The 23,473-nt window shown below is 47.5% G+C and overlaps 1 protein-coding gene across 4 annotated transcripts in view; it reads right to left on the reverse strand.

The window, feature by feature from the left end:
- SMG6 (SMG6 nonsense mediated mRNA decay factor) overlaps positions 1-23,473 on the reverse strand; it is a 156,758-nt gene that overhangs the window by 124,108 nt on the left and 9,177 nt on the right. For all 4 annotated transcript variants that reach the window (XM_074974503.1, XM_074974502.1, XM_074974501.1 and 1 more), the window contains exons 4-8: positions 22,876-22,986; positions 21,986-22,092; positions 20,626-20,704; positions 18,894-19,004; positions 16,752-16,964 (exon numbers count right to left, since the gene is read on the reverse strand). In XM_074974503.1, coding sequence (XP_074830604.1) covers positions 16,752-16,964; positions 18,894-19,004; positions 20,626-20,704; positions 21,986-22,092; positions 22,876-22,986 — 621 coding nt within the window. The remainder of the gene's footprint in view (positions 1-16,751; positions 16,965-18,893; positions 19,005-20,625; positions 20,705-21,985; positions 22,093-22,875; positions 22,987-23,473) is intronic.

Genomic DNA, 23,473 nt, shown 5'->3' on the forward strand with positions numbered 1-23,473 from the left:
ACGGCCGCTGCACATGTAGTAGCAGATGTTTTCAGAGAACTTCCACGGTAACTCCAAGATCTCTTTCCTGGCTGGTAAGAGCTAATTTAGAGCCCATCATTTGGTATGTACGGTTAGGATAATGTTTTCCAACGTGCATTAGTTTGCATTTATCAACATTAAATTTCATCTGCCATTTTGTTGCCAAGTTTTGTGAGGTCCCTTTGTAACTCTCTGCAGTCAGCTTTGGACTTAACTAGCTTGAGTAATTTTGTAGTCTGCAATCTTCGCCACCTCACTGCTTATACCCTTTTTTCCAGCTCATTTATGAATATGTTGAACAGCACAGGTCCCAATACAGATCCTTGGGGGATCCTAGTATTTACCTCTCTCCACTGTGAAAACTGACAGTTTATTCCTACTCTTTGTTTCCCATCTTTTAACCAGTTACTGATCCATGACAGGACCTACCCTCTTATCCCATGACTGCTTATTTTGCTTAAGTCTTTGGTGAGTCAAAGACTTTCTGAAAGTCCAAGTACACTATATCCACTGGATCACCCATGTCTACATGTTTGCTAACACCCTGAAAGAATTCTAATAGAGTGGTGAGGTATGATTTCCCTTTACAAAAGCCATGCTGACTCTTCCCCCAACAAATCATATTCATATATGTGCCTGATAATTCTGTTCTTTACTACAGTTTCTACCAATTTGCCTGGTACTGAATTTAGGCTAACTGGCCTATAATTGCCAGGATCACCTCTGGAGCCTTTAAAAAAAATCAGTGTTACATGAGCTATCTGCCAGGCATCTGGTACAGAGGCTGATTTAAGCGATATATTACATACTGCAGTTAGGAGTTCTGAAATTTTATATCTGAGTTCCTTCAGAACTCTTGGGTGATACCATGTGGTCCTGGTGACATCTTATTGTTTAATTGATCAATTTGTTCCAAAACGTCCTCTACTGATACCTCAATCTTGGACAGTTCCTCAGGTTTGTCACCTAAAAAGAATGGCTCAGGTTTGGGAATCTCCCTCACATCCTCTACAGTGAGGACCAATGCAAAGAAATAATTTAGTTTCTCTGCAACGGCCTGGTCTTCCTTGTGTGTTCCTTTAGCATCTCGATAGTCCAATGGTCCCACTGATTGTTTGGCAGACTTCCTGCTTCTGATGTACTTAAAAAATATTTATTATTAGTTTTTGTGTCTTTTGCTAATTGCTCTTCACTTTCTTTTTTTTGGCCCATCTAATTATACTTTTACATTTGCCTTGCCAGAGTTTATGTTCCTTTCTATTTTCCTCAGTAGTATCTGACTTCCAATTTTTAAAAGATGACTTTTTGTTTCTAACCGCCTCTTTTACTCTGTTGTTTAGGTGGGGTTTTTTTTTGTCCTCTTGCTGCCTTTTTTTTTTTTTTTATGTGGGGGAATACATATAGTTTGAGCCTCTATTATGGTACATAAAGAGTTTCCATGCAGCTTGCAGGCATTTCTCTCCTGTGACCGTTCCTTTTAATTTCCATTTAACTAGCCTCCTTATTTTTGTGTAGCTCCCCGTTTTGAAGTTAAATGCTACTGCGGTGGGTTTCTTTGGTATTTTTCCCCTACAAGGATGTTAAATTTAATTACTTTATGGTCACTGTTGCTGAGTAGTTCAGCTATAGTTACCTCTTGGACCAGATCCTGTGCCCCACTTAGGCCTAAATCAAGAACTGCCTCTCCTTTTGTGGGTTCCAGGACTAGCTGCTCCAAGAAGCAGTCATTAATGGTGCCTAGAAATTTTACCTCTGCATCCTATCCTGAGATGGCATCTTCCCAGTCAATATGCGGATAACTGAAATCCCCTATTATTACTGGGTTTTCTGTTTTTTGTAGCCTCTCTAATCTCCCTGAGCATTTCACAATCACCATCCCTATCCTGGCCAGGTGGTCAGTAGTATATTCCTACTGCTATACTCTTTATTATTCAAGCATGGAATTGCTATCCACTGAGATTCTATGATACTGTTTACATTTTAGATTTTTGCTATTCAGTAAAACCTCAGAGTTACAAACATCTCAGGAATGGTGGTTGTTCCTAACTCTGAACAAAACATTATGGTTGTTCTTTCAAAAGTTTACAATTGAACATTGACTTAATACAGCTTTGAAACGTTACTATGAAGAAGAAAAATGCCGCTTTTAACCATGTTAATTTAAATGAAACAAGCACAGAAACAGTTTCCTTACCTTGTGAAATCTTTTTTTTAAACTTTCCTTTTATTTTCTTAGTAGTTTACATTTAACACAGTACTGTATTATATTTGCTTTTTTTTTTTTTTGTCTCTGCTCCTTCCTGATTGCATACTTCTGGTTCCAAATGAGGTGTGTGGTTAATCAGTCAGTTTGTAAGTCTGGTGTTCGTAACTCTGAGGTTCTACTGCAGGGGTCCTCAAACTGGGGGTCGGGACTCCTCAGGGGGTCGCGAGCTCTCAGCCTCTACCCCAAACCCCACTTTGCCACCAGCATTTATAATGGTGTTAAATATAGTAAAAAGTGTTTTTAATGTGTAAGGGAGGTCACACTCAGAGGCTTGCTGTGTGAAAGGGGTCACCAGCACAAAAGTCTGAGAACCCCTGTTCTACTCTATGCTTTATTTCACATGCAATGCCATTCCCCCCCGAATCCCTCAGCGTGACCTATTCTGTCATTCCTGTATATTTTGTACCTTGGAATTATCGTGTCCTACTGATTATCATCACTCCACCAAGTAATGCCCATTGTAACAACACCCGCATTTAATACTAGGTACTCAAGTTCTCCCATCTCAGAATTTAAGCTTCTTGCAATTGTGTACAAGCACTTCTCAAAGGTGTCAATATTTAGTTGTCTGCCTTACATGTGATGTAACTGAGCAGGACTCTTTTTCATTTGACAGTTTCTCTTCAGTTCCTACCTGTACTTCATCAACTTCTCTCCTTTCCTCCTCACTAGGACGCAAAATATCCCATTTAATAAATACTCCCCTAAGGGCTGCATCTGTCCAAACCGTGTGCTCCGCCATACCTGTTGGCTTTCCCCCAGGCCTTAGTTTAAAAACTCTATGAACTTTTTAATCTTACATGCCAGCAATCTGGTTCCATTTTGGTTTAGGTGGAGCCCATCCTTCCTGCATAGGCTCCTCCTTTCCTCTTTCCTAATAAATCTAAATCCCTCCTCCAAACACAATTGTTTCAGCCACGCATTGAGACCCTGCAGTTCTGCCTGCCTGGCTGGCCCTATGGATGGAATTAGAAGCATTTCAGGGAATGCAACCATGGAGCAGGGGTTTGACAATTCAGTAGCGGGCATCCCAGAAACATTGGCGTCCAAAGAAGTTATGAGCATATAGTGAAGATACCAGTTATAAAACCAAACCACCTAGTCAGGCAGAAGAGGGGAGACCTCACACACAGCTAGTACCTGAAGCTGAAAACAGCTCTTTCAGCTATCTTGAGTCAGTATGTGAAGACAGACTAAACCCTCCCAGGAAGAGGCAACACCACCAGACAAAGCTGCCTACTTCTGTCCATGCAGCATTCAGACATTGCATCACCAAGTAACCGGATTTGTAGCATGGAAGGAATCTGCATTGGTTAACAGCTGGACGAGGGGCTAAGGAAACCAGAAGCAGATAAAAGACATACTAGACAAGCCAGCTTAAATCACAGAGATGGCACAATGAGAATGCTCAGGTGACGCTCAGAACCTCTGCCAGACAGCCTAATGCTGGTAGAGGCAAGGGGGGTGAGGGAATATTTGTTAATTGGACCAACATCTGTTGGTGAATAAGACGAACTTTTGAGCACCACAAAGCTCTTCTGCAGGTCAGGTGTGTGGAGCTCGCAAGCTTGTCTCTTTCACCAACAGAAGTTGGTCCAATAAAAACATTACCTCACCCACCTTGTCTCAATTAGAGCTGGTAAGACAGTTTAAGTGAAGGTTCAATACTGACTCGAGTCAGAAGAGGGGAGAAAAAGAACAAATTTCAAGGGACTTTGCGCTGCTCAAGAAACATCTCAAAATGTGTCTCCGATCCAGCGCCACAAATCCAGGAAACACCATCAAGGTGCACAAGAAAGGGAGTGGCAAGAACTGATGCGGGAACCAGAGGATCCAGCTCTCTACATGAGCAAAGATCCATCCGGCTTGCTGCAAGGAGTCAGAACGAGTGCAGAGCTCTGGCACCTGAGCATCAGCCCCAGCTGTGAACAAGGCACCAAATAAGGGAAGGATTCTGGCGCATCAACTCCCAAGGAAAAACTGTTTCAAGTTAAAAATTGTTCCTTCAGGTTTGGAACTAAAATTCTGTATCTGTTCTTTATCAAGTACAGCAAACTTTCCTCAACAGCAGCAAAGCTTCTGTGGAGCAGAAAGCAGTGTCAGAATCAAAATGGGCTGCAAGAGACAGGTCCATTAATCAAGAGACACCAGATGCAAGACTGCATGAAGAGAACACATCACATCCACTAGGAGACTGTGAGCACAGCAGGCAGCTCTCCTAGGTCTAGGGTGTCCTCAGTGGTGAGGGGCTTGGGCTGCAGACCCCTAAACTACACAGCTTAGCTCCAAACCATCTACCGCATCTGTCCCATACACTTGGTGACTGGTGGGTTTACTGGTGACCAGCCACTAGTGGCATCAGTCCTTTCTGAGGCACAGCTTCCTTGCTCATGAATTTGGGCAATAAGGTTCAGCGTTCCTTCAGCCAGGCACCAGCTGGGAGAATACAACTGCCTGCTCAGGGGACACACTGCCAGACCTTCCATCATGCTCTATAAGATTCTCTCTTCCAGGGGTGGCTTCTTCACCATTTTTGCCCCTTTACTAGACCTGGCACATTCGTCCATTACAACAGCAACACCAAATCTGCAGCACCTCCCAGGCACACCCAATCTGAGATCTCATCAAACTCCAAACTAAGCAGGGTCAGACCTGGACAGTGTTTGAATGGGAGACTGCCAATGAAAATAATACATTTATACAGCCCTTTGTATCTTCAGAACACTATACAAATGTTAACTTACTAATCCTGGAAAACCCAGGGAGCTGCAGGGTGCGGTGCTGGTCAAATAGGAGGTGGTGCTTTTTCCTTTTCCTACAGAAACCCTAACAAGGTACTGGTGGGTGCTGTGTTGTTAGAGGGGCTGTTTTTCACAGGAGATATAAAACCAAGGAATCTTTAAGATGACATGGAAACTTTTGCAAGAATATATGCGTTAACCATAGCATTGTGGCCAAATTCCAGCATCTGGGTAATTATATTCTGACTAAATTCTCCTACAATATCAAATGGATACAGAACTCTCCTTCGCCTCCTGTCCTAAGTCACTCTGTAATGTTGTTTGCCGTTAGCAGCTTCCATGTCCCACCCCAGAACTGGCTGCATTTCAGTGTTGGTACAAGTGATTCCTGTGCGAAAAATGTATGTGCATGCACAGAGTTGATAAAGAACTTTGATTATTTGGGATAAGAAATTATCCAGAGAAGTAAAATCCAATTTGCTGATGCTTGTGGTACCACTGTAAAGAGGCCCAGAGCCCTGAAGTACCACATAACTTGTGACACACACCTGTACTCCCTATGGCAAAGGGAACATTGACACGCTGACCCACCCTCACTGCTCTGTCGCTGCAGGAGGCTGAGGGATACTGGCTATGATTCTACGGCAGGTTTAATCGTTATAAGAAATTACAAGTCAGCATCTCAGCAGAGGAAACAGAAACCCTTAGAGATGCTCCAGTGAAACAGACAAGCCTTCCAATCCCTTCTCCGGGCACCACCAGGTCCCATTGCAAGGCTGGTAGGACAATGAGCAAGGACTTTGTATACAGAGCATTTTAGTAAAATGACACCAGTGAGTGGAGACTCCATTGGCTCTTGCCAGTTCTGAACAACCAAATGTACCTGACCAATACATACACTGTACAATATTTATCAGCGAAAAGTGCATTACAGTACCGAATTTTCTCTTTCCCAGCACTGGCCACTCTAAAACATGCCAAAGATACTCCTCAGACAAGATGTCAGGTTAATGTTCGATGCAGAGTTCTCTACAAGTTGGCGCTGGTGCTGCAGGTTGTTTGGGACACATGTTCTGCTCTTCAGTGCTGCATGTGGCTGTGCAGTACGGGACGGAATAGTAGGCACTGGCATCAGCAAGACAAGTGACCCAGGCAGACCCATTCTTTGTGCTAGGGGGTGAGGGAGAGTCTGTGTGTTTAATGCTGAAGTGGAAGGCAGGGTACAGCACAACAGATTTCACAGCTCACTACTAAGCAAACACTATTTAAACCAACTGGTTTTCACAAGCAGTGAGGAGGCTTCCCCCTTCCTGTAACTTAGAGACTCCAGAGATACAAAAATGATCACTGACAGAACATTAATTCTGAGAAGCAAGTGAGGGATACATTTAATAGATTTTAAAATCAGAAGGGATAATTGTGATCATCTCATCTAAACTTTCGAATAACCCAGGCCAGGGAACCTCACCCAGGTTCCTGCATCCAGCCCATGACTTTGTGGTAGGGCTAGAGCAGAGCTATCAGAAAGAGGCATCCAAGTGATGGAGAATCCACCACAACCCCTGCTGAGCTGTTCAAAAGGTTAATTACAGTCACTATTAAAAATGTGCTCCTTATCTCCAGCTTGAAAGTTTCTAGCTTCAAGCAGTTGGATCTTGTTATGCCTTTTCTAGATTAAAAAGTCCTTTATAGTCTGACATCATCTCCCTGTGTCATTCTTAGAGACTGTGACCAAATCGCCATTTAGCCTTCTCTATAATAAGCTCAATAGATTGACCTGTTTGTTTGTGAGCTCTCTGCTGGACCTGCACTTCTTAGAACAATGAACCATTGCTATGTGGTGCTCTTCACCTGATGACCCAACTTCTAACTGGGAGAAAACAAAGATGATTAATCATAGAATATCAGGGTTGGAAGGGACCTCAGGAGGTCATCTAGTCCAGCCCCCTGCTCAAAGCAGGATAAATCCCCAATTTTTGTCCCAGATCTCTAAATGGCCCCCTCAAGGACTGAACTCACAACCCTGGGTTTAGCAGGCCAATGTTCAAACCACTGAGCTAGCCCTCCCCCCGCAAATACTTAGTCCTGCCTTGAGCACAGGGGTCTGGACTAGAACTCCTCTCGAGGTCCCTGCCAGTCCTACGACCCTATGATTCTATGATATCTCCAAGGAAAGCCAATCAAGTGAAGGGGCCGATAAGCCATTTTCAAGGGGTGGCTGCCAGAGTCTCCCCTCCTAGGTTATACCCCACTTGTTATGTGTCACAAAGAAGGAAGGGGAGAAAAGCCCAGGAGACAGGACTCTCTCTCATTCCTGCAATAGGATAAGAACCTCTCCAGAAAACAACAACATTGTGACATATAATTCTGATGATGTCAGGAGAGGTCAAGCTGTGAGGCTCAGTTCTTCCTTGGATGTGAACTTGTCCAGGTAGCAGCACATTAGCTGTGTGGTGTGGAGCAGATTCAATTTAAAGACTGGTGCCTCTGTGAAACCAAAGGAGCATGCACTGGAATATGTGTCATCTGAGATTCAAACAATCTGTCAGGACGAAGTCTCTGGAAAACCAGGTTTCAGTCTGTCCTATCTGCTGAAAAGGTCTGAAACAGGACTATGTTAACGCAAACTGGATACCTATTAGAGCATGCCAGCAGGATCTACATGGGGCAGTTAGAGCGCAATACATTAGTCTGCTTTACAAATCATACTCCTCTTGTGTGCTTTGCAAGCACCATGTAGACAAGCTCTTAGACCAATGACAAAAATCATAAGAAGGACTGTTGAGCCTACAAGCACCTGCCCATTCTGGGAAATCTACCAAACACTCTCCTGACACTCCACTTAGACCACTCTGCCCTTGAGTCCCTTTCGCAGCTCTGCCAATTACTACCATTGCTAGACCTAAACCACAAACTCCCTTCTTCCATCCTCAGCAATGCCCCCCTCCAGAGCCCAGACCAGCACATTCACTCCGGAAGGATGGACTCGTGTAGCAGCAGGAGGTGGCTGGTTAGAACAAGGAGGGGGATTTGGCCACACACAAATCCCTGGCTACTCAGCAATGATGGGAAAGAAATGAAGACAGACGTGAGTCACAGGGAAAGGGGCTTTCAGGAAGATGGCATTTGCTTGTAAAGTCTAGCAAGGTCTTGTTAGAACTTTACTTACTCATCCAAGCCTTTCTGAGCACGGGGGATGTAAGAACAGCAACTCACAAAAGCACCTTTCCGAGGCACTGTAATGTTCCAGATACCCACTAACATCAGATGCCCATAGCTGGAAGGAAAGCACGTTACACAATCTCTCCCCGTCAAGCTGTGTTAGTCCCTACCTTGGTCCTCACATTTTAAAAAAAAAAAATCCACCAACATGGTCTGAAAAATCGATACCAACTTCTGGAAATTCTTACTGGTAAATAAGCCCATACTTTCTGGGTAATGACAAAAGGTCAAGTGGCTTGGAAAGCAACACGTGGGTTCCACTTGACATGCATGCACAGGATATATTGGTAATCACGCCTGGTGAGCTGTGACAGGTCTCAGCAGCACATTGGGGAAGGCCCATGGAAGAAATCAAGAGCCAGACCTGGGGAAATGGTGTTGATTCTAGGGGATCTCTCGTGCAGCTGAGACAGGAGCTCAATATTATAAATAAAATAAATACAAATATTGTCAAACAAAAAGCATAACTTAAAAAAAGAGTTCTGTGCAACCCTGGGAAGGTGTGTAACTGGCAGGCTAGAGGGAGCAGAAGCCAGTGCTAGCTGCATGGCTTATGTCACGTCTCAAGCCCAGAGAGGCTAGGAATGTGGTTTTAGTGTTTAACCAGCCTCAACTGCAGCCTGGCACACTCTGCTTCCTCCTGAGAGAAGGCCTCTCTCTGTTAGAGGAAAGAAACCAACATCACAGCTCGAAACAAAACGGCTCGAATAAAAATAAAGCCCAGGGTGGTTTGGTGACCGAGGTCACGTTAGGAGGTGGAGAGTTTGCAGGTTGGGGGATGCACTCAGAGGTGCTCACACTGCCAACCAAGAGAAAAATTACAGTGGGGAGACAGAGAAGAGAACTAACTCAAGTCCAGCAAGTAACAGGTTGAGAAGCCCCTTTCACACGCCACCTGCACTGGGCCTGCTCCCCAGCTCTTGACACATAGTTTGTAAACCGTTTCCTAAACACAAAGGAAAAAAACCCCAGACCTTGACCTGACCTCCACAAGTGAGTAACCAAAACCCAACAGCTTCCTGCAAACCTGTGGGGGTGGAGACAGGACTCTGCTTGGGGTGGGAGAGAAGAGACATCAGGAAGCAGGTCTCTAGTGGGGGCAAAGGAAGAGAATTCAAGGAGTGTGCCACTGGTCTAGTGGGGAGGAGAGAGGAAAAACTTTAGGAAGCTGCCTTTGGCCTCCTGCTAGTACCTAGCACAGAGGTGGGCAAACTACGGCCCGCGGGACCGTCCTGCCCGGCCCTTGAGCTCCTGGCCAGTGAGGTTACCCCCGGCCCCTCCCCCGCAGTTACCCCGCCGCACGGGCAGCGCAGCTGGCTCCGTCCAGGCAGTGGGGCTGTGAGCTCCTGCCACTCTGAGCGGCATGGTAAGGGGGTGGCAGCGGTGGCGCATGTGGGTGGCAGAGAAGGGAGTTGGGTAGGGGGTCCCGGATGGCAGAGAAGGGAGCGGTGGCGCATGTGGGTGGCAGAGAAGGGAGTTGAGTAGGGGGTCCCAGCGGGCAGTCAGGGGACAGGAAGCAGGGGGAATTGGATAGGGGGTGGGATCTGGGGGGGGGGGCGGTTAGAGGTGGGGGGTGCCGGGAGAGGACGGTCAGGGGACAAGGAGCTGGTGGGGGTTGGAGGTTCTGAGGGGGGTAGTCAGTGGGTGGGGATGGATAGGGCGTGGGGGCCAGGCTGTTTGGGGGGCACAGCCTTCCCTACCCGGCCCTCCGTACAGGGGGCCCTTGATGTGGCCCTTGGGCCAAAAAGTTTGCCCACCCCTGACCTAGCATCCTCTCCACAGAAATCTCTTCCCTTCCCTTCCTCACTGGAGCAGCACTTCTGGAGCGTAATGCAACAAAGCAGTTGATACAATTCAATGTACTGCAGTAAGGAGGACAGGGAGCCCTACTTTTATTTTCCTGCAAAAGCCGAACACAACGCACGGGCGACTGAAGGGCTCCCAAGTCAGATATTAGGGAGCACATTATAAATCTAGCAATACTTTGGGCAGCTGCCCAGCCAGGAGTCACCCTTGCTGGAGATATTCAGAGCCAACATGCAAAGGAGATAGATTTCCTGAACCACCAGAGACTCCCTTCCCACTCAAATGTTCTAGAGCTGCTACAAGGCCCTGCGGTCAGCTGGACCCGGTGCTGAGCTGTGGGGACTGTGACCCAGCACTGGCTCATGCACTGTCAAAGAACCAGGAGCCCCCCACATTGGGGGACAAACATTCCACCTCTGTGGAGCACCTCAGTGTACAACATGAACACAAGGGTCCATGGCTGTCAGGCGATTAGGTAAGTGCCGGGGCTTGGCTGGATTAACTGGTGACCTGCCCACCACTCTCAGTGCTTTTGGGTAGAGATGGAGCACAAGGCTGCAGGTGAACATCCTATAAGGATTAAAAAGCATTAGTCCTGAGCTAACAGTTTCTGGGGCATTCACTCAAGTGGTGAGTGCAACCCTGTCTGTTTCCCAGCGCATACATACTGGGCGACCTCTCACCTTTCTTAGAGCTGTGCTCCAAGAGAACAGTAGGGGGAGAATGCACAGAACCTGCTACATCAAAGGGTTTGTGCCTCAATTCCCGATTGCACTGTTTAAACTGGAAATAGAAGCCATGTCTGCTTCAAGTTACTCTCCAGATCTCAGCTCCCAAAACAAAAGGGTCACTCTTTGCCTAGGCTCCCCACCCGACCCCAGGAGGCAGTAAAACAGTGAGCCTTGCACTTCTGCCAGCAGGTATTATTCTTCCCAAGGCAGGCTCTTGTAAAAACCAGAACAGGCTGACTCTCATCGTAGCCCTGCACGTAACAGGAAAATGTACGAATAGCTTGAAGCCTAAGCCAGATGCCAGGGCGCTCTCCAAAGTCCTACGGAAGCAGCATCAGAAAGCTGGGAAGATTGTGCTTATGGTGCCCTAAATTCTCAGCCACGATCATTCTGCTCCTCAGAGTGACAGCCTCTACTGCTTCCGCACAGTCAGCAGTACAGCCCCCTCCTTTAACTCCTGTCTTTGTGCTGACCCCAAAACCCTGGGCCACCCAGCTAGCTTCCATTTTGAACATGGCTGTCTGGGCTGCCCTCCTCCTGCCATCCCAAAGCTCAGCCTATCTTTACTTTCCCCTCTGTCCAAAACACCATGATTTAACCATTCTCTTTAGTGGCTTCGGAACCTCAGGAACCATTAATTGTTCTTTAGCCTCTGGGAACTGTGCAGGTGGAACAGAGTCACGCTAGCATGAGCACTATGACTGAGGAGACAAGTTCCCGTTAGTTTGATGAACTGTCAGAAAAGATGCATTTCCCTACTGGCGCTCTCACCCAGGTGCCTCTGCGAAGGGGCCGGTACAGGATTTTAACAACACACCATTTCAACTTTTGTCTGTCGCTTATTTCTAATTATATATAGAGGAAAAGAACTACAGGAAACGCTGCAGATGTAACACACAACTTCACTAGGCAAGGGAGTACTTCTCTGTGGTATAGTTGTATGTGCAAAGATGTGTTCTTGGCTAATACGGTGCCAAGCACCCCAGAAACACAAAACGGTCCCAGAGAGAGCAGTGCAATCCCAGTGTGAACGTGGACTGGATGGGTGGGATTGATACACAGGCAAGAGCAGCTGAGTCACGCTGGCAGGGGAGAGTGAAGCAGAGTGATCCGGGGCAGAGGAGCACTGCAAAGCTATTCAACTAGGCTGAGAGGAGATTTTATTCTACTTCTCTATGAAATCTCATCACCAGCCACAGAACCCCAGACTCGAAACAGACTTTAGGCTGAAATTAAACAGACAAGGAAACCAGCCATTCCCCTGCCGCCCCAGTCAGCACAGTCACCCAAGAGGAACAAGCACATGGAGAAGAAACAGCAAATAGAACCCAGGGAAAACGGATGTGAAACCCAGAGGAGCTGACTGGGAAAGTGACCTTGCTCTCTGCTGAGGGCATCTGCCCTACGATGAAAGCAGCATGCAGCCCAGGCAACCTACAGGACTCTTCAGTGCTCCTGGACAGAGAGCCGGAGTCACGGGAAGTGCCTCCTCCCACCTTTGATTACTGTCATGGTTGCAGGGATGCATCTGGTGTCTAGACACCATGGTGATGGGAGGATTAGACAAGCAGTGGGTAGAAGAGAATCATTCAGAAAGGAAGAGCTGGTGAATGAGGAAAGATGAAAATGGTCAAAGATATCCTGACACAAACAGAAACAACTTGTACCCAGCTATGAAGAGAGCCACAGAGAGACAAGCATGGTCTGGCAAGCTCCATGAGCCAGAAGAACTCAGACAGGGTTTCAGGAGGGAGTGCAGGGACAACCCATCTGATCTCAACTGCCTTGCAAGGACAAAGGGGTGACACTGCATTTCCAGCTTCAGACCAGCATTTCTCTGATCACCTAACAACAAGAAGATTTTCCAATCCAGTCCAGTACAAGGGAGACTTGGGGAAAGGCCGGGAGGCTAGAAGGGCCCAGAGCCCGTCTCCAGTCAAACTGTCGGTGACTGAGAGGGCACCGCACAGAGAGGTATCGCCTACAGATCTGACACGCAGCACAGTCAACGCCACCTCACCCAGCTCTGTCACACACCCTTCCCACTCTCACCACTAGCACTCACACCCATCACAGTCATTTAGAGAATCAACAGCAAAATCAAGGACATTATGCACAACGAGCTAAGTTAATGTAGCGTTAAGGCTGAGACATTAATCACCAAAAATTAAGACCCTCCATAGGTATTTCCAATGTGCCCATTACCTTAGTATCTTGGCCCTGAATAGAAAGGTAAGAACCCCACTACATTTAGTCTGTAAGAAGGCATCTGCTCTCCTCACTCCTTTATGCAGCTGCTGGTGGCATTCTATTGCTTGTTTGCAGAAATGCAGCCGATTTGTCCTTTCAGTTGCTGCTGCTGAGGAGGAAGGCTTGTGTGAAGAGCTGCTTGCAATGAGCTTTGAACTCCAATTCTAATAGTCCCACTGTAACTGTAACTTTGGCCCATTGCATTTATGTGCTACTGCAAAAGGGCCTATCATTACAAGGGTCTACAATACTGGGTAAGGGACACATTAGTCAACAAATAACTAGTATTGTCCAGGGGACAGAAAAGTCTTGTGGCTAGAGCACAGGACATGGAATCAGGAGACCTGGGTTCTGGTCTTAGCTTTGCCACAGGCTCTCTGTGTGGCCTAAACTTTTCATTGCTGTATGATACTGTCCTACCTCAGAAAGGGTATAGAAGGCTTAATTCATCACTGGTTGTAAAGCACTCAAGACCTCCAGAGAAGGACAAAGTATTATTTAATTATTACAATGCCTCTCTGCTCTAACTTTAGTTGCACCTATGGAGCGTGTTGCATGATAATGTGAGGAACAGTCTACTACGATGCATAACCAAAAGACAAGGCCACTGTGGGAACCTTAACTCTGCACTTCCTGACAGGGGTGATTAAAATCTCTGACTCTGAGTAACATTAACACTTTCTCAAGGAATTGAGAGAACTTGGACGGTTTGCTCCACTGGCTCACTGTGTGCTCACCAAGCGTCACCCACCAACTATCCCATTTCAAACCCAGACACACACACAAGGCAAGTGCAGCCAGGAAGCAGGGACCCAGCTCTTGGGCTCACTTTGCACTACTCAGCTGTAAAAAACCTAAAAACCAATGGAGCTGGTCATTGGCTCAGCCACTTTCTTGCTTCCCTGAGTAGGAACATGCCATGGCAATCCAGCCATCAGGAGGCCAGTGCACCAGCTCAGCACAGGCTAGAGCAGTGGTTCTCAAATTTTTGTGCTGGTGACTCCTTTCACATAGCAAGCCTCTGAGTGCGACTCCCCAATAAATTAAAAACACTTTTTTATATATTTAACACCATTATAAATGCTGGAGGCAAAGCAGGGTTTGGGGTGGAGGCTGACAGCTTGCAACCCCCCATGTAATAACCTTGCAACCCCCTGAGGGGTCCTGACCCCCCAGTTTGAGAACCCCTGGTGTAGAGTGTCAATGCTACACATTTCCAGGAGACTTCAGTGCAGCTGGAGAAAGAAAGACAAGGAGAGCTAAACCACAAAAGACTGCATGCACAAAAAAAAGCCCCTCAAACGAAAAGGCAGTATTATAACCCAGGAATGGCTTTGGCCCTCTGTGATCTAGCCCAAGGCAACAGGCTGCACTCAGCATCCAGGCCTCCATGCCAACGGAGAAAGGAGCCAGAGCCAGGATACCTCAGAAGGAAGAGGGTTGCATTTGCTGAGCTCTGCTGCCCCCTGGAAGATATGATGTGGTAAACTGGCAGAAGAAACCACACCAAACCTCTAACTAGCCATTTATACGGTGCTACAGGCAAATTACAGGACTGCACTTCACTCTTCTTGGTGGTGACGATAATCAGCCCAGTAATTTGTCCTTCTCCAGCCTTTTTCATCTCACGGTCTCAGCCAAAGGGCTTTACTAACCTGATGGCCAGCCCCCTCTAAGGCTGGAGTCACTATCCCCATTCTACAGAATGGGAAAGGAAGGCACAGAGAGGGAAGTGACTGGCCCAACGCACACATGCAGGGAGTGCAAAGCTGAGCAGAGTCCCCTGCTCAATAACAACATACAGAACACGTCTGTGCTAGCATGCATTTCCTGGGATGATGGCCTCTGTCCACAGAACAAACACTCAGTATGTGGCCTCTCAGCTGAGTATGCCAACAAGGGTCCAACGATGGGGGCTTTATGATGCAGTCAACAGGATACCAGGGAACAGACTCAGGATAACCATTTTCAGTCACCATTGCCTTGGACTGGCTTTGAAGTAGCACCTAGACGAGAAAGGCTCAGGAATCGGAATCTCTTTCCCAATTCCCTGAGCCATATATAACAGAACAGCTATTTTACAGTATTACACTCAATCCTGGAGTGAGGGGGCTTTGCCCTCTCCCTATCTCGCTTCCCCACAGATTGGGAGCATGTGGTGAAGTATGGGGCCTCCTGTATGCATGGTCCCAAGCGCACCAGAGTCAGCACAGAGGAGAGAGCACTGCTTAGCTCTGACCTTGCCGAGTGCTAAAGCTGGTGGGGAAGGCAACGGAACAGTTTAGATTAGTCTATAAAAGAGCATCCAAAATCCTGGCACATGTTCCCCTAGGACAGCAGTTGCCTCCCCGTCCCTCCAGTGAACTTGAGCTTCATGTGATCAAGGGCTGAGGGTCTCTTTGGTCAGCATTGCCTCACTCTCCTCTGTGCTTGGCACAACCTCATTAGGAGGAGAAACAGCACCACACAGTGGCAAGACAGAGCACTCCTCAACCCCCTTTTAGTCACTATGCGGGAAAACACGAATGAGAATGACAACAACAGAGGAAAGAATGAAGGAACAAAAATAGAAGAGCTTCATACACTGATCCTGGTGTAAGATGTTCACTTCTTAGCGCTCCTCACTTTCACTTCTGTATCCCTGGCAGCAACAGAGAACACAGGCCTTCACTAACGCAGCAGGGTGGGAAAAGCCATTCCCAGGCCTTGTGTGTCAAGCACATGCATCAATCCAAGTCTAATAAGAAAAACAGGCCCCCAATCTGTGCTGACATTGCCAGAGAGCTGCATTTCAGCAAGAGCATAGCAACGCCATAAACAGAACGAGGCTTCAGTATTCTTAGTGCAGCTGAAGAAAACAAACCAGTTCTAACAATGAAACAATCTTTGAGGAGCTCTTGGCCCTGCCCTGTGTGAAGAGCGTGTCTCCCACCCCCAGTCAGGTACCCCCTAGCAGCTGTCTCCAGAGAGGCTGCTCAGAGTTCTTATGCAAGGTCTCTTGCATGCAAGATATGCCAAGAAAATGTTTGCATTCCTAGAGAAAGGCAAAGCTCCAAGCAGGTGTCCTCCTAACAATTGGCTTGTTCAGCTTACACATTCATGGGCCATATTTGACTAATCGAGTTCATTCAGACTCTCCCTTGCTAGGGACACAGATGGGACCTATGAAAGATGCCTTTGGTTTATTCTTTCCTTTGCAGGAGGAAAGGAAAGTATCTGGCTTCCAGCACAATAAACAACACTCATACTACACCTACAATAGAAGTTAAATCCCTGGCTTTCACCCTCCCTGAGCACAACTCCGACCAGGTGGCTCTAGGGAAAAGGTCCCATTTCCAGGAAAAGTCCCAAAGGCTGGAGGATCCCCAGCAAACCATAGCTCCTCAGCTGCCAACCTCACCATTTCCCGTCGCTTTGTGTCACTTAAATTAAAGCCTCTCAATGGAATTTTTTTGCTGCCTCTTCCATCTGTCTCTTTACAATTCCAGGAACAGCAACATGACCACGTTACCAAAGAATAGATGATAACCACATGCCTTAAACACAAGAAGCACAAGGTCACCAGCTCCTTAGCTTGACCCGGGCACTGCTGGCATAAGAGAAGTCAAAACACTGGAATATTTAGCAACAAGAAAGCAAAACAGTTGCAGTGTCATTCAACTACATTCCAAACATATGACACCAAAGTCAACAGCAGTGTTCCACAGTACTCACATCACTGGGGCTGAGGTTCCCAAGACCATTGTCCTGCTCAGATTCCCTGCCGGATTCATGGCCATGGGAGCAGCGGGGGTGGGAGGGATGAATCCAGATCTCCAGCCGAGTGGCGTCATCTCCAACTTGTCGGAATGTGGACTTCTTGCCCGTCCCCCATCGGCTAGGGCTCAGTTCCAGCACCTGATGCTGCTTCTGTTCCATCTGCTCAGCCTGCGCAGACAAGAGAGACAGATTCAGAAACCTCAGGGATCATGGCTCAGGAAAAGTAAGTTGTCATTTCATTTACCAGGAAAAGAATCTGTCAGAAGCCAGCTGTTTCCCCAGCTTGCAAAGCACAGCAGCTGCCTGCTCTATTGTTTGACTGCTGGTGTTTAGTAACCTCAGCTCTGGTGAAAGATGCTAGATTGAGTGCCCCGGAGTTTGAAAGACTTTATCTAGCCACAAAACACCTACACAGCCAACCTGTCACACCTCTGATCCGGAGCGTCCACCTCTGAGGAGAGGAGAGGAGAGGAGCTCAGTCTCCATGGCCCATCTGAACACTTACTTGACTTATTTGATAAACCCACCAACGAGCATGCCAAGTAGTATGGTGGTGACTGTGAGGAGGTGGATCCCTGTCTCACTAGGAACTGGAACAACTTTCAGTCCCTGCTTAGCTAAGATGCCCTTTAACCAGTGACCCAGAGAGGAAAAAGCCCCAGAGCTTATCAGTGATCTCTTGAAGCACTCACCGCTCTTTGGAGAGAAACGGGAAAAGAAGCTTCACTTTGGCAGCTGAGTCTACTTTCCACCCTTTCTCAGAACTATGCAAGAGTCAAATCCAGACCCAATACCATTTGCCAACCCCCCACCAATCACAAGAACATAAGAATGGCCCTACTGGGTCAGACCAAAGGTCCATCTAGCCCAGTATCCTGTCTACCAACAGTGGCCAGTGCCAGGTGCCCCAGAAGGAATGAACAGAACAGGTCATCATCAAGTGATCCATCCCCTGTCGCTCATTCCCAGCTTCTGGCAAACAGAGGCTAGGGTCACCATCCCTGCCCATCCTGGCTAATAGCCATTGATGGACCTATCCTCCATGAATTTATCTAGTTCTTTTTTGTACCCTGTTATGGTCTTGGTCTTCACAACATCTTCTGTGCGTTTTGTGAAGAAATACTTGCTTTTAGTTGTTTTAAACCTGCTGCCTATTAATTTCATTTGGTGACCCCTAGTTCTTGTGTTATGAATAGTAAACAACACTTCCTTATCTACTTTCTCTACACCAGTCATAATTTTATAGACCTCAATCATATCTCCCCTTAGCCATCTCTTTTCCAAGCTGAAAAGTCCCAGCCTTATTAATCTCTCCTCATACAGAAGCTGTTCCATACTCCTAACCATTTTAGTTGCCCTTTTCTGAACCTTTTCCAATTCCAATATATCTTTTTTGAGACGGGGCAACCACATCTGCACACAGTATTCAAGATGTGGGCATACCATGGATTTATACAGAGGCAACATGATGTTTTCTGTCCTATTATCTATCCCTTTCTTAATTATTCCTCGCATTCTGTTCGCTTTTTTGACGGCCGCTGCACATTGAGTGGATGTTTTCAGAGAACTATCCACAATGACTCCAAGATTTTTTTCTTGAGTGGTAACAGCTCATTTAGACCCCATCATTTTATATGTGTAGTTGGGATTATGCTTTTCAATGTGCATTATTTTGCATTTATCAACATTAAATTTTATCTGCCATTTTGTTGCCCAGTCACCCAGTTTTGAGAGATCCTTTTCAGTCTTAAGTAATTTTGTATCATCTGCAAATTTTGCCACCTCACTGTTTACCCCTTTTTCCAGATCATTTATGAATATGTTGAATAGGACTGGTCCCAGTACAGACCCCTGGGGGACACCACTATTTACCTCTCTCCATTCTGAGAACTGACCATTTATACCTACCCTTTGTTTCCTATCTTTTAAGCAGTTACCAATCCATTAGAACATCTTCAGCATGTCCCAGTGCAAGAGCAATACACCCCTAGCTCTCGGCAGGAAGCACCTGCAGCGTCAGCCAGCCCAGCTCCAGGACATGGCAGGAGGCACCAACAAGGAGGGAGCAGCATCAGGCAGCCCCGCACCAAGACTCACCTTGCGTTTTGTCTCTTCGAACAGGCTCATGAGACTCTCCTTGGCTGTGAGGATGGGGTTGCTGGCAGCCAGGCTGCGCATGTAATAGTACACAGCATCCAGCTTCCTCCTCTGCAGAAACACAACCAGAGACCTGCCCCACATCACTCCGGAGCATGCAGTATAAGCCCAAGCAAAGGCCACCTGTCACCCTGTACCTCTTGGCACACCCACAAGTGCAGATTGTCATTCACAGCTAAAAACAGAGCAGCCACGTCCTGCTTCTAAAGCACATCCCAGATGCCATGGGGCCTGGGACTCCCCCAGGAGAACACATTTACCTGCAGCCACCAGCACCAAGTCCAAGCCTCCGTGCACTTTGGGGAGTGCAGGTAAAACATCAGACCAAAGGCCCAGTGAACCTGGCACTGAAATGGGCCAGTTTAGTTGGTGACCATAGAGAGTATCGACTGAAAGTCCCAACCTCACTCTGTCCCTCAAACTGCAAGTCTATCTATGGGATTTGCTTTCCCCTCCATTACCACTGTATCTAAGCACCTCACAATCCTCTCCGCCCCCCTGTGAAGTAGGGAAATGATCTTCTACACATCTCACAAACCAAGGCCCAGAGAGACTAACGGACTTGCCTAGGGTCACACAGAAACTCTGGGATGGAGTTGGGAACTGAAACCAAGACTCCAAGCCCCAAACTAATGCCCTAAACTACTGGACTATCCTTCCTCTCAGCATCTTCTTTACTGCAGCGAGGATCAGGGCTATTTAGGTGGGTTATTATTAAAGGGTGCCCCAAAGGGCTTTGAACCTGCCAAGACCCACTCAGGATGTAGAGTTTCTCCTGAAAATTGACAGCCACACAGACACCCGCAGCACAGCAGAGAACTCAGTGGCTCTGCATGCCGCTCCAGGAGTCAGGGTGGTCCATCAGCAGTTGTCAGGGAAATACATCTCCGAACCCTGCTCTGTGTGACACAGGACACAATTTTCAGCTATTCTGTTTTAACATGGCATCTTTCAGAGCTCATGCATTTCAGCAGATGTTTGGTCACTGATCCCTACGCTCTGGCCTGACACTTCCGCTGTCTGCCATCAAATACACTTTTCCCAAAGGCCTCCCTTCCCAGAAGGATTAACAAACCAGACAGCAGAATCGCCTCACTGGCAAAACCTACCCCAACTGCAGCCCTAAAAAACTATATGCTAACATCCCCAATGAACACGCTGCCCTGTGTCTTTCCCCAGCCCACAGCCAGCTGGTTCAGGACAGGACTGTTTAGAATGTGAGCTCACTAGGACAGGGACTGTGTCCTCAGGGGTGGAATCAGGCAGCACAAAGGGTAGCCAGCCAGCCCCCTTCACACACTAAACTCTAGCAGACCCTTGCAGGGTACAGAAATGTTGCACATGTGGCTAGAAAGGTTACTTTGGTTAGAACTATGGGCACCAAATTCAGACTTACACTATAAACTCTGAAAACACAGCATGCAACTGAGCTGTAACTACCCCAGGCCCAAGAGCTGCAGACAGGCCAAAGACTAGAGCTCCTGCTGCCCATATCTGACTACATGGCCCTGTTGCCTATGGTGCCCTCATCATTCACAGCACAGCCCCATCATTTGGTGAAAAGCATGGTGCAGGTGCTCCCCCACATACAGCCACCTCCCCAGGAAGGACGTCCGCTATCAGCCAAGAGGCCACACCGCTTCTAGTCCCACACACCCAGAGACGCTCTTACCGTGTAGATAGCCAGCAGAGCCAACTGATTGTATGGACGGCCATTTTTGGGGGCAATGTGCTGAGCCTTCAGATACCAACTGCGTGGGGAGAGAGAGACACAGTAGGTGACTGGCAAGAAACTGCAGAGACCCAGACCATTATTAACAACACAAAGAATCCTTCCCTTCATTTGGGGCCCCTTTCATCACTGGCACATCCAAGGAGGGCTGGCCCTCTGCCCAGGTGGCAAGGGCCTGTGAGCGCATGCGCAGCCAGCACATCTGCTACAGCCCTGGTAAGCCTCTTTTAGAGCTGTAGTCTCCCGACGGGCACACAGTGGAGAAGGGCCAGCAGATGAAGTATCGTGTAACTGCCTGCTGCAGATTAGGGCAAGGAATGCCCCTTGCTCGCTCTGAAGAAGATGAGGGAAGTGTCTCCCAGGGCACCCAGCAGGAGGATAGGAGGGAGCCAGGTAAGGCTACCCAGTGGAAGCTGAAAAGGGCTCTGCTGGCTGGGACCATGTGTTTTGCATTGTTTTATTCGTTTTGAATCCTTTTGTGATGGTAGAGCTACCCCGGACGAAAGGGCCTGGCCTGAATGGTAGTTTGCCCTTTATTTTATATTCCCTAGCGGGTGTATCTGTTCATCAGTACACACCAGTCTATTCCACATGCCTCTGACCCAGGGAGAGGGCTGGTCAGATGGCGGTGAGCCTCCTAGTCCCCTCCCTCACCTCATGCAGAAGAGTTCCACAAGAACACCAGGCAGAAAGTTTCCAAAAAAGTCAGAAACCTGCAGTGGCTAAGCTAGTTCCCCTGCTCTGCACATTGTCCCTTATAGACAAGCCCTGCTATGCTTTAGGGCTCTGTTCCCTTTGCTCCTCACTGTCAATGCCACATTATCTGCAGTGCACGCTGGGCTTTGCCTTGCCTACAGCCCTGATCAGAAGAGGGAATTTATCACAAGCAAAAATAGAGTGACAAGAGGCAACAGGTGCCACCAAGTCGTGCTGCAGCCAGAACACATGGATAATGTGAGAACCTCCACTGGTGAGAAGCCGTCAGCAGGAGTTCAGCAGAAAACAAGCCAGCCACACAGTCTGCACCGCCATCACTTCAGAGCACAGCACAGCACAGCTTCCACATTAACACTCCCTGACGGGGGGCAGAATCCATCAGCCAAACAAGCGTGCTTCTTAGGGTGGCAGATTAGTCTGTCCAGCATTTCCTGCACCCTTTAATCTTGTTGGACAGTAATCAAATGGGAAGCATGGAAGGTCTGCATTGGCCACAGGCATAACTGGATGTGAAATGAGGTGATGCCCGTGTAGCTAAGTATGGTAAGAACTCTGCTTAGGGCTGAGGGGGAGGGTACGGTACCTGCGTGCTTTCCCATAGTTTGCTGTGTCGTTCGCTTGCTCCCTGTACCTGCAAATGTCCCCTTGGCAAATCATACACCTCTGGGCACTGATCAGTGCGTACTTCACCTTGAAAAGAAACATTCAATACATGCTATGGAAACTCTGCGGCCATTGCTCATCTGTAGGCGTGCAGCACACAAGGACTCCACGTGCCACCAGGGAGACGGGGGTTGCTGTTTAGCTGGAGTTCTTGTGAAAGGTGCTGCAAGAAACACTTATTTTCTCATGGCACATGTGCAGCAACAGCAAAGCTCCCCTACCCACTCCCATCTCCCCTCCCATAAACGTGCCCTACCCCTGCCCTGGAGGAGTCGGGGGAGTGCAGGCTCCATGGCTCATTCAGGACTTGGGCTCTCTGCTGAGACTGCCTATCAGGGCATAGTTGTGATGTGGACACCTACCCACTAGGAAATGGAGCTGGGCTGAGAACACCACTTGCTAGGTGATCCCACTCATGCTCCACCACCCAGGATTGACATGCTACTAGGTCGCATAGAAGTGGCACTGCTGTTCTCTCTCTCCCATCATTGACCTGGCCTCAATATAGATATTCAATAAACGAGGCACTAATCATGGTTCTTTCTAACACCTACTCCCCATTCCAGCCCTGGTCTGAGTGCTGAGGCAGAGCAAAATTCTTCACCTTTGCAAAGAAACATGAGACCAATAAACACATTGGAGCTGTTTAACTCTGAGTTATCAGAACAAGTGAGCAAATATTCCTGAGAACATGCTGTCATCGGTATAAAGAGCCCCCCACTTCTTGATGATGCCATGATAGAGTTTTCATCAGAGAGCTCTCATGTGAGACACCAAGGACAACATGTCCTGGAAGGGAAGCCTACTTACCATCTTCCGCAAGGGCTTGCTGCGAATGGCCATCCCATCCATATAATCCTCCAGTTTGAACTGGTATGACACCTGCAGCTTCTGAAGCAAATTCTCAAAGAAAATAGTGCCCTGCAACAAACAAGCAGACAAATGTGATGTCCCTCAATGATCGTAAGCACAAAGCCAAGGTCTGTTAGCCACAGCTGGAAGAGCCCAGTTTGCTCACAGCCAGCACTGCTGGGTGGAAGGCAGAAGAGAGCCCGCTCCCTGGGGATTTGTTTCTTTAAAAAAAAAAAAAAAAAAAAAAAATTACCTTCTTCTAGGATCTGTCATCCAGGGATCTAAAAGCATCTAACAATGACATCTTTGGGAGGCAGATCAGTATTATCTCACTGTACAGGAAGGGAAACTAAAGCCTTGTCTCTGCTAGAAAGGTCCAGTGGTTTAATTAAAGGTGTGATTTAAACCAATGTAATTCAATCAGTAGAAAAGTCTGTGAATGCTCTTATTTAGTTCACTTTAAACTAGGTTTACTTTGGTTTATTTTAAACTAATTCCTAACTGACTTAAACCAAAACAAATCAAGCCTGGTTTAAACCATAATAAACAAGAGGGT

This window comes from Natator depressus, chromosome 17 (assembly GCF_965152275.1).
Source record: "Natator depressus isolate rNatDep1 chromosome 17, rNatDep2.hap1, whole genome shotgun sequence".
In the NCBI taxonomy this organism is placed as follows: domain Eukaryota; kingdom Metazoa; phylum Chordata; order Testudines; family Cheloniidae; genus Natator; species Natator depressus.